Source organism: Myzus persicae, unplaced genomic scaffold (genome assembly GCF_001856785.1).
Source record: "Myzus persicae strain clone G006 unplaced genomic scaffold, MPER_G0061.0, whole genome shotgun sequence".
Classification (NCBI taxonomy): domain Eukaryota; kingdom Metazoa; phylum Arthropoda; class Insecta; order Hemiptera; family Aphididae; genus Myzus; species Myzus persicae.
In genome coordinates this window covers 5874-17880 of record NW_019104476.1, presented here as the reverse complement: position 1 = coordinate 17880, position 12007 = coordinate 5874, and the positions used below count along the sequence as shown (strand labels likewise).

The 12007-nt window shown below is 29.4% G+C and overlaps 1 protein-coding gene across 1 annotated transcript; it reads right to left on the bottom strand.

Annotated features, from left to right (window-relative positions):
• Positions 1-365: 365 nt before the first annotated feature.
• On the bottom strand, positions 366-11263 carry LOC111042416. The gene is made up of 9 exons (XM_022327009.1): positions 10930-11263; positions 2052-2272; positions 1703-1954; positions 1415-1633; positions 1153-1335; positions 985-1086; positions 841-921; positions 551-770; positions 366-481 (listed from the first exon to the last, which is right to left on the bottom strand). Coding segments are annotated over exons 2-9 (1278 nt in total). The 5' UTR covers position 2272; positions 10930-11263; the 3' UTR covers positions 366-480.
• Between the last annotated feature and the right edge of the window lie 744 nt (positions 11264-12007).

The following is a 12007-nucleotide window of genomic DNA, read 5'->3' as shown; positions in this document are numbered from 1 at the left end:
GCTTGAACCAATAGTAAATATTATAGTAGACTCGTGTAAAACCACAATTCAACAAGGTAAAATTAAGTCAAGATTTAACAAAATAATAGTTTAAATTATTTTATTTAAAAGAAAGAAAGGTAGGTAAGAAATGTATCTGTGTACATCTTGTATCAATTTTAAAGTGTTTTTATAATAATTTATATCGTAATATTATCAAAAAAATAAATAAAATATAAGCAATAATAATTAATTAATTTAATTGGATGATAAAAATAATTATTTGCACACTCTCACATATTATTCACCCTTAAAATTAAAACTTATCAAACTCGCCAATTAATATCTTGTACAGATCCATACGCACAAAAGGTAGTTTTTCACCTCTCCTACCATCCATGTTTAGACTTTCGGCCACTCTATTATCCATCAGTATCCTCATCATTTCATAAGTGGTACGCCTGATACCAAAACATTTCCCATTGCGTATTAATAACTGTGCCTAAATAGTAACTAAATAAGATTATAAAGTTCTTGTAAGAAATAAATAAAGTAGGTAATTAAAACATACTAAAATTTTTTTTGCTCCTCATTGGACTCCAATTTATGCAGATCATCGAGGTTTGAAACTGGAACTTTTAAATTCGATCCAAACAAATGAACCTTTTCCTCTGATTTAGTAGCATTATATTTGGTACGATCAGTTAGCAATATAAGTAATTCTTGGTTTTTGACATTATCAAGTTTAATTTCTTTGATACTTTTTTTTATTTCAGCAATTTCATTAGCCACTAAACAAGAAGAAATACAAGCTGAGAAATTCATAAAAAAAACACAGTATAGATAAATATTATATTTTACCATCTTTAACCGCATGTCCAATAAACATTAACATTTTTCCCATATTCACATTGTCATTGTCAATGAATTCATTATCAGTCGCTAAAAATTAATAATGTTACACAAAATTAGTATTAAAACTACAACATAAACTGTTGTGTTTACCTGAAAGAATCTGTTGGTTTTGATGATGAGTTAATTGATGATATTCAGTGTTTTGTGATAAACTTTCACAGTCTTTTTCTCTTACAGGATTAATACAAATATCTATAATATAATGCAAGTTAAACGCAGTTATATTTCAAGTACATTTCTATTAATGATGGCATTTACTTGGAGTTTTCGTCTGATGGTTAAGATGAATGTCTTTATTCATTTGAGTGAATTGATGATGTTCAATATTTTGAGATAATTGTTCACAGTTATTTTCACTCATAGGGTTTAAATAATGTAAGACATCATCTTTAAGTGCAAAAAAATCAGGTGAATCGTTTGATCCCATCATGTCAAAATCAACTTCAACAATAAAATACAAATTTGATTAATATTAAAAAGCAAACTATAATAATTGCACAAATATAAATTGTATAGGTACTTGTAGGTCTAGGAGCATCAAGAATATTGTCAATTAAATTACTTTCAAATAATTTTTGTTTTGAATTAATTTTAGTTTTTTCATTGTCTTCGTGGTTACTTGAAGATTCAAAATTTTTCTTTTGAAACCGTTTCCTTTTTTTGTTTTCAGTATCAATTTCAGAAGTTGTACTTATGTAACAAAAAAGGGATACTTTTTTTTTTGCTTCAGAATATGTATCTAAAATTAAATCATGTAAATTAATTTAAATATTCTCGTGAAACTTTTATATAAATATCAATATCAAACCGTAAAATTTCCTAAGAACACATTTGTGTTCTTCCCAAGAATCTTCTGGCGGTTTTTGATAAGCAATATATTTTGCGACATTTATACCACCAGGCCATTGACAAACAAAACTCTTTGATTGGAGATCAACGACAATCCAGCAACAAGGTACAACTTCTGTGACTTCAGCTTCATCCACAAATTCAATAATTACAAATTTATTTACTTTTAAACTTTCTGTCATAATTAAAAAATTAGCTGTAATGTATGAATCTAAATCAAGAAAAATTAAATTAAACAATAAATTATATTAAGTTACCTATTTATGAAATGGTATTTACAAGAGTATATAGCACAACGATTAATTTACCTGTCATGTTTAAAACAGTGCCCGTTACTTTATCCCAGTGATTTTCAACTTTTTTATAATGTTGTATGTTTTGAAAAGAAAATGATGGTGGGCAGTACCACTGATATGTGTGTCCAATGACTGGGAAATCATCACTACATATTATCCATTGCTTAAGAACTGCTGATATTTGACCATTGTCCGAGACAACAATGGTATATAATTGATTAGATTTTTGCATACTATACAAATATAATTAATAACTAATTAGAAAAATATTTTTAAAAAATGAATTATATTATATAAAATATTAATTTTGAAAATATCAAGAAATTACTATATTAAGCTTTCAAACCCAGATTTGATAAACTCACTCATTCAGCTGTGTGGAGTAATGCATAAACATAAAAAGTTGTTTTTGGTACTTCTGTAAGAGGAAAATAGCAAGCTTGATATTGGATGTCTTCAATATTTAAAAATTGAACTGCGTGTGATAATTTACTACATTGATACATGGCAATAGATGTAGAAGGGCAAGAAGAGTTATATAAAGGAATTGTGTTTTTTATTTTAAAGTTAAGCGTACCAGGTATATTTTACCATTTCTATTTAATACATTTTTAACATGGCGTACAATATTTAAAGACGCGATAACACAGTCATCTTTTTTACTACTTCTAAGTTTGGAGTTTTGAACTTGGTTGTAAAGTTTTCTAAGATAACTGTTGAGTACTGTGATACAGATTCAGATAACATATTTCCAGGTAGAGGATAATAATGACCATCAACAGATGGATGATACATTGGCGGTTCTAAATTGGAAATATGACATTCACGTTCGTCTTTTATTCAGTTATATAATTGAACCAAATTGTAATGGCAAATTAATATTTTTTATGTGTTGTAAATAGTTTTCATAAGGGAAAGCCGCAACCATAAACCGAACAAAAAGTTTTTAAAAAATGTTTTGCTAAGGTTTCAGCATAGTTATTTTGTGTATACACTGTTTAATCACATGTTAATATTCACATAAAAATACTGAAAATCATAAAATTGTTATTGTAAGCCGGTAAACAAATAATATTTTTAAATAGATAGGGACCTTTATAAGACATAATTTGTCGTAACTCTGTGCTTTTTAAACGTGTTGAACTTGTTTAAATCATGTGGAACCCTAGTAAAATCAGGACTTATCCATTTTGAAATTACTATCATACTTTGATTTATAAGAACTATTTGGTTTTTATACAATCGAACGGTACCATAAGAATTTGGAACATCAGTACCTCTGACTATACAACGAATAATTTTTTTCATGATCCCCAGAAGGCAGTCATAGCCTCACAGGTGCATATAATCTAGTGGGATACATGATACCAGCCCAAGGCCAGTAATTTTTAATAAAGATGACAGCCCACGAAGTTCTTCATTTGATTGTAGTACAAACGACTTATCAGTACGCAATTGAGCTTTACCTTTTGGAAAGCATAAACTACCAGATAAATATTTCCCTTCTTCAATACAATTACTTCTCACATCCAAAATAACCAAAAAATGATTTAATTTATTTAAAAAATGCACGAGCTGGTGCATCTGCTATTAAACCTTTTATTTGTACATGTATCAACGTACTACTGTTTAATTGTACACCACAATTCTTATATTTAACAGTTCACATATAAAGAGAGAAAGATATTCATCAACGTTTTGGAGCTTTTCGCATTATTTATATTTGACCCCTTCCTATATTGAAATTCATAATTACAACCAGATAATATCAAAGCCCATCTCTGAAGTCTTGATGAAGCATGTACTGCAATATTTTTATTTTTATTAAATAATGTTTTTGACAGCAAATGATCTGATACTAAAATAAACATTCAACCAAACAAATATTTAAGACATTTTTTCATTTGAAAATATAATAGCTAATGCCTCACGATCGATCTGTAAATATTTTTTTCAGCTGCCGATAATGTACTCAATGAAAACATGATAAGTTTTTCCTCTTCATTTATTATATGACAGTTGTACAGCACCTACGCCATAATTAAAGCTATCGCACATTAAAATTAATAGCAATTCTGGAATATAAGTATCTATAATAACTAACTTTTAATGGCCAAGGAAGAACCCCGAATGTGCGCATCCTACGGTGTCCAAGTCACCATCAGCCACATTTTCACAGAATGCCGAACATACCACAATATCCAAACAAGCCAAAACCTGCCCGAATCACTAACCGAATTACTAAACAATCACCCTCAAGCCAGTTCATCATAGCAGCCAACCTTCAAAACAAGATATAAAAATATATAATTAGAATAAGTATAGACAATTAATTAATCAAATCTTCTGTAAACACAAAGGCCCATCGCCCATGAAGCCGAGGGTCTTTTTTTCTTACAATAAAAAAAAAATAACTGAATTTCTTTTAATACTATTTTTGTTTTATTAAATGTCAACTTATATTTTTTTGACCAAATCTACTTGACATTTTTTTTCGTCAAATTATATAATGAAGCTAAAATAGTAGATGACATAGGAATATAAATCTTGGTAATAATTAATTAATCCCAAGAATGATTTTTATTGGCTCATGTCCTATGGTTGAGGAGCATAATAGCTTCCATTTTATCAACCGTTGGGTGAACCCTGTGCTTATCTATCATATGTCTCAAGAATACAATATTTGAACGAAAAAATTGACATTTATCAAAATTTATTTTTACTCTTAATTTATTTATACTCTTGCAAGTGATTTAATACCAACCACACAATCATCATCAGATTTCCCACCTAATACCATCTAAATACACTTGAATATTCTCTAGACCAATTAAAATATTTGCCATTGCCGCTTGAAACTGGGAGCTGACGTGATTCTATAACAAGGTCTATTAAATTGATATACACCTTAATAGAGTATTTATAGCCAATAAATGACGACTCGCAGATGCTACCTTAAGTTGTAAATACGCTTCCAACAAATCGATTATCGCGAAAAATGTCCCTACTGTTAAATTATTAAATACATCGTCTACTCTCGATAACTGATGTTGATCTACTTTTACATAAGGATTTAGTGTATTTTTAAAATTGATCAAATTCGTAGGTATTTTATTATTTTTTTTGGTACTTTAACTATCGGAGACGCCCATTTACTTGTTACGACATTGTTACGGCGTATCCACAATCATAATAAAAATAAAAATATAGAGTTCTAGCAGGGTCCGCAATCCACCTCAGGTGGATTGCCTACCTGATAATTTACTGCTTGCATTATCGCAACAAGTTTTATATTAAATTTTTTATTTTTAACGAGCAACAAAGTAGTTATTTTTATAGTGTACACTATTGACACTTCTACAGATTAAATTTTTTTTTATTCCTACACATTACCGATATATGTCCTTTTAGTTTGCTATTCAAACAATCCCATTGCTTTGCTGGACAGGTACGAGCATCATGAGTTCTTCCATACCGCGAGTAACATTGACTCGTCTTCTTATTTGATCTCTGCGGTGGCTAACTGTACATTTAACTGCTTCGTTTTGACTCATCACCGCTTTGTTTTGTTGACTGGCTATACTGCTTGATACTGCACTGGTTTTTTTCCTACATTTTCTTTGACAAGCTTCATCTGCTAGACCTGCAATTAGTCTGTCGCGAAGTGCATCGTCCAAAAATGTGTCAAATTCACAGTGACTTGCTAACTTTTTAAAGTAGTGATAAATTCTTGTACCGATTCCCCAGACTTTGACAGCACTGCCCTGGTTGAATTTAAAACCGTCACTCACCACTAAACGCCGTCGAGAATATATCGCGTCCAAATATTTGACTATAATATAAGTCCTCAAAAGTTTTTTTATGCCGGATGACTCGGTAAACATGCGTCCATCAATTGATTGTATAAGCTTCTGGCCCTATATTCGCAATGAGGTACTTTTGACGTTGATCGTCTTTTATACTTTCAACACTGACAACTGTGCTTTGACACAATCAAGATAATTTTTTAATGATTACTGATCTAGCATAGAAGACCAAATTGTGTTCGACATAATAAACTCCGTTTGTACGTTTATAACTATATAAGATTAAAATAAATAAATACAATCACTTTTGTCACTTTTGTCGATGAGCATGTCGATGAGCTACGGTCGAATTAAGACTGTTTATTATGTTCAAGACGGCTATCGCGCTGTGCGTAGATACCGATTACCTAATATTATAATGATATTATATTACAATAATAATTAATTGCGTAACATACACGAAATTAATTAACACGTTTCAAACGAGTCTTTAAAATAGACGATTCAAGAACACAGACTGATTATTATTAGATGTATAGAAACAACTTCATTCGTAGTAGAGACAAAGGTTGAAGTAAACATTATGAGTCAATAATACCAATAGTAATAGAAGAAAATAAAGTATTGGAAATATAAGTTTTCTTAACAATTTTTGATTTATTAGCCCTGGGTTTCTGAGAACTTTTAGGTAAACTACAATTGGATTTTTAAGGGAACATAGGTATATTTTGAAAAAAAAATGAAACAGCTCAGCGTACTTGCCTACTTAACTATATATTTAATTACAACTATACCTATATATATTGTATAAATGTATATAAGGTATGTAGTATACTAGCTATATAGTATACTGTATGTTTCTATTACTGCATCATAAATTAATTAATTAAGTATAATGCATAAGTCTACTAGATTTTCCTATCTATTAGTAAGTAATAGCTAAAGCAAGGGCTTTGAAGCACTAAAAAATCATCAAATATGTATTAAAAAATCTGGACCTATGTATCAAACAAATTAAAAATAATATGTAGTATTTATTGTACAGTATAGTGTAACATAACTAATCATATAGGTACTAAAATTTTAGTAAATTGGGTGGATTACCAATATCAATATCAATATACCCACTGACCAATAAGATAAAAATCAGTCTCCATCGTCTTAATGAAAAATTTGCAGCTTAATTAAAAAATTGTTGAACTAGATTCACGAAACATATTCACCGAAGTGCTTGATTTTCCATAAACTTTTAAATTATGCTATTATAATCAAAAATACCATATTACTAAAGGTAATATAAAGTTAATGCATAGAAATCCTTGCTTTAGTAATAACGGTTGAAATAAAAATACTTACGTAAGTTAAAGGTAATGAAGTAAGAGCAGATATATTTTTCTGATAGGTAATGCACACACACTACGTATAAGTGTAAACCAAAAATGCTCTTGATATAAAAGTAGATTATCCGGACAGTGTTCTCTGAGTGGGCGTATAATTTTTATACTTTGTACTTAATTAATTGATTAGCCAATTGGCAATTAGTAATTAGTCCTAGAGGCTTCTTAGTAATTTAACCATTGAACTTACGTCTTATTATCTCATCAGATCCCTTCTCTTCACTACGGTCTACAGTATGCCATTTTGACGACTTGCATTATACCAAATCCTAATTATCCATTACCACGCCATCACGGTTTTATAAGATAATAGCAATGGATTAAACTAAATAGTAGTTTAATAATATTGTTTATTATTTTGTAATAATTAATGATAATAGTAAAGAAGATAATCTACATTTATAATTTAAGCATCTGTGGCCTATGATAAACTGATATAATGATACTATAGTTTCGCAGTAATTATAATTTAAATGATTGGCGTAGTTATAATATTAATTTCCATTTTTACAAAGGTACATGCGACATGAATAATTATTATACATTATTTATCATATTTAACTACACTTAAAAATTCCAAAAATCATAGTTTGAATGTATGCAAAATTTAAGCATAAAAATGAGGTGAGCATGCTTAAAAAATCACCCTGTATAATATCATGCAATTTACATTATTTTATATTTTGATGTATAGTTGAATTAATAATTTTAACTAATTACCGAAAGTCTATGCCGTTATGATCAGTTTTAATTTACTTAATAACATTTTGCAGTGCAATAGCTGTTAAATACAGGCTACTATTATAGTAGTCCGTGCTGTTGAATCATTTGGTTATAATATTTATCAAGAATATCCCAATGATGGTATTAAACAAGATTAAATTACATTAGGTAATATGTCGTAATATGTTTTTTTTGTTGGAATTTTTAAATTGATGTTATAAAGCATGATGGAAATTTGATAAGTTCGACTTGGAAAGTACTTAAGTACATTTCATTTGTACATTAGGTATAGAAAATACACAATGATTAAAACATGTGTTATATATTTACAGCTTCTATTTATTTTTTTTAAATTGTATTTTCAATTAAATAAGTTCTGTACATTTAATTAAATCATCTAATCTAACCTTTTGATAGCACAAAAGTTTTTTTACTCTTAAAATGATTAGCTAACACCATACCACAAACATAATTCCACATCATATATTTTTCTTTATTACTAGGGGTGAAATTTGTATGTCAATACATATTTTTACTAAAACATAATAAATTAATTATTGTAAATGATAAATTCATTTCATGTGATTTGTAATAAAATAAGTCATATTTTATTTTACGTTTTACATATTTCGCCATAAATACTTTTTTTTTACATTATGTGTAAAATTACTTTTTTTTCCATTTTTCTTAAATGTTTTCAAAAATTCCAATATGTATAGAATAATTTGTCAAATTACATTATCAAAATTTGTGATTTAGTAGTATTATACATTTACTTCAATAATAGTACTCGTCAAAATTGTAAGTGTAGGTATATAATTGAATTGGGAATTTCGAAAAGGGCCCATCTCGAAATGATGCAATTCAATTGAAATATGAAAAATTAAATTAGCAAACAACATTAAATCAATCATTATTACTGAAACATGTGATAAATGTGTATTCCTTTATTAAGTTCAAAAATAATCTATACAGCATCATGAATTGTTAACCTACTTATACATATTGTAGAATAATTATATTGTTATATAACAACAATTTAAATGCATATCATAATATCATATGCATTACTCCATTAGTGGCCTGCAGGTCATAACATCAAACACAATAATATACTCGGTGATTATTTTAATCCAGCGCCACGGTCGTGGCACGAGGTAAGTAAAAAAAAATATGACGGCGGCACGTCAGTGTATAATATTATCTCAAAGTAGGAGTTGCACATTTAAACAGTATAAATGTTGGTATTTTTTTAACCGGACCTAACTAGTAACTAATTATCTACTGAATCGATTAATACCTAATAAATTGGAAAAAACCAGACAAATTGTGCAGATGATCCTCTTGAAAAAATCATTGAAATCGTACGGTTAGAAATCAAATTATCAAGGAAACGTCCAAACTTTTTAATGAGAAATTATAATGAAATCTGGAATCACGGAGGCCGCATCCCGCGTTGTCGTGCAACAGTGCAAAATTATTGCTATCTCACATTCGAGTATTTATTGTTTGTTTCATTTCGTTATCGGCTATCACTAATTAAATTAAATTATATTTTATACATTTTAATATATAAATTAGTCTAGACAGTGTGTTATTATTTATTACCGTGTTCAAAATTATAAATATGCCAAAATAAAGTTTACAAACAAAGAATAATAAATAAAAATAAATAATTACTGAATAAAAAAAATAAACATAGTCATACAATAAATTACCCGAAAAACTGTTAGTAAATAAATGCTAAGTTAATTGAATTACACTACACTTATTTTGTTTCAATAATTTATTTACTTAGCGAGAAACTATTTTGAGTAGAAATGTCTATTAAAATATTTTAAATTATAATGAACTTCGAATGCCTTTTGTTTATTTTGTTCACGTTATTTCATGTGCCGAGTCATATAAAGTATACAATTTCTCGCCACGTCCACTGAGACAAAAAAAGGTCACGAATATCGATAAAGTACAGCTTATTAGAAAGAATATGGTGACTTATTTTGACAAAGGCTTTTGCAAAATCTGTAAAAATTACATCTACTTGTAAACTGGATCCAAATACATCTAGTAGGTATATATTTTTGAAAAATTAAAAGATTTGTCGTTGATGATTTACCTCTCAAAAGACCATGTTGATCATCATTTAGTGGGCGTCACCGTCTTCGGCCAAAATGTACCCTTCCCTTTTTGGCCAGTAATTTTTTATTAACATTTATTACCAACAACTGAATGAAAAAATAATAAAATAAAACAATTGGCAATTTTACTATTTTTATAGTCTTCAGTCTTCAATGTAAATTTTTCTAAATGCTTCCCAGTTTATAGGAGCATTAATTAGTTTTGGGATTTGGTTTTTGGCTTCGATTTGTTCATTAAGGGTGGAGATAACCGGTACATGTTCGGAGTCGAGTTCGTTCAGGACTACGTGATGCAGGTCAATTGGAAGATTCGATATAAGAGCAATATCAAGTAAATCGGGTAGTTTGAAAGACCGTTGGAAAGTAGGTTCGGCAGGTGGAGATATTATGATCCGTTGTTCAAATGTGATTTTGAGTAGCTTGTTACCATTTGGATTAGTTTTCTAACAGCCCCGAGTTTGATGTTTCGAGTTAAGATCACCTAAGAGTAAAGTTGGCATGCCTTGGAATAGAAGGAATATGTTTTCTTGTAAGATTTTTTTATTTGGTGGATTATATGCCGAGATTATTTTTATATCGTGTCTTTCTGTTGATACTATTATTGCGGTGACCTCAATGTTTGTAATATTGGGCAAGGTTGATTGGTAGTGTTTGATGTTTTTCTTTATCAAAATTGCTACTCCGCCTGATGAGTGAGTAGAGTTTCTGTCAGTTCTTTATATATATTAAAGCCGTTAGGTTAGGTAATAATAAAATATATGGCCCTTTTGGCTCGAAAATTTAAATTTGGAATAGGTAAATGTAATAATAATAAAAATAAACTCACAATTTATGGAGCGCAGACTGGCCAGCTGGTCCTGTATCTATACTATAATAAATAACTGTGCACAATACAGATTATAGGGTACAAAAATATAATAATATTGAATATAAAAATAGTGGCGTTTAGCACCCAAGTCAATAATAAAATAAGTGGCAATTAATACAATAATAATAAGCGGTGATTTGCATCATGTCAAAACGAATAAGCTCGGCAAAAGCCAAAAGGTATATAATATATGAAAGGCACCGCAAAAAGTATACAAATCTACTGTGTCAGTGTCACGACTCACGACGAACTAAGTCTAGGATACCATATTGAAGTCTCAGAAGTCTGTCGATTTCTCGATTCGTAATCAATTATCATATTAAGAGGACGCCACACCCGCATGTGTTGTCTCCGTCTTACAAAGGAACAACATAGCAAAAACTGTTTTGCGCGGGACAACTTTTATCTTTCTGTGTTTGTAGTAGTGGCTCCGAAATTTCTGAACATATCGAGTAGAAAATTATCTATACAACAGCGTGCTTATATTTTAGATAACATAAATACAATAAAAATTATTTGCTTCTAAACATTTTGTTTTTTGTTTTTTTCATTTGCTTATAAAAAATGATTGGAAAATGTAATTTTAAAAAAAGCACGCTGTTGCACAGATAAAGTTCTTATTTACGTGTTGTGAAAATTTGGTAATTCTACAACAAATATGGTGCGAGAAAAGTTGTCCCGCGCTAAACAGTTTTTGCTATGTTGTACATTTGTAAGACGGAGACAGCACATGCGGGTGTGGCGTCCTATTATATACTATGCAGTATTGCAGTCTATTAAACTGCCGGGCTGAAAATTGATATAGCCGTCGTTTTCGATATTATTTTGACATTAGTTATTCTGTCGTCAGTCGTCAGTCGTCACTCGTTCTCGTTGAACCAAATAATTAATATTGTTATCATGTCAAAAAAAGTACCTAGTGGCCTTGAAAAGCGTAAAAATAAATGGAAGAACAAGAAAACTGAAAAAGTATCAAAACTGCCTATAATAAGTGGTTATTTATATTATTTTAAAAAAATGAGATACATATTATAAT

Bases quoted from the DNA above. Each gene is read 5' to 3' on its own strand.
- LOC111042416 (XM_022327009.1), bottom strand. From the start codon at position 2,271: ATGCAAAAATCTAATCAATTATATACCATTGTTGTCTCGGACAATGGT. The intron at 1,634-1,702 runs GTTTGATATTGA...ATTTAATTTTAG, and splicing joins TGTTCTTAGGAAATTTTACG to ATACATATTCTGAAGCAAAA. The intron at 1,087-1,152 runs GTAAATGCCATC...ATTATATTATAG, and splicing joins CCATCAGACGAAAACTCCAA to ATATTTGTATTAATCCTGTA.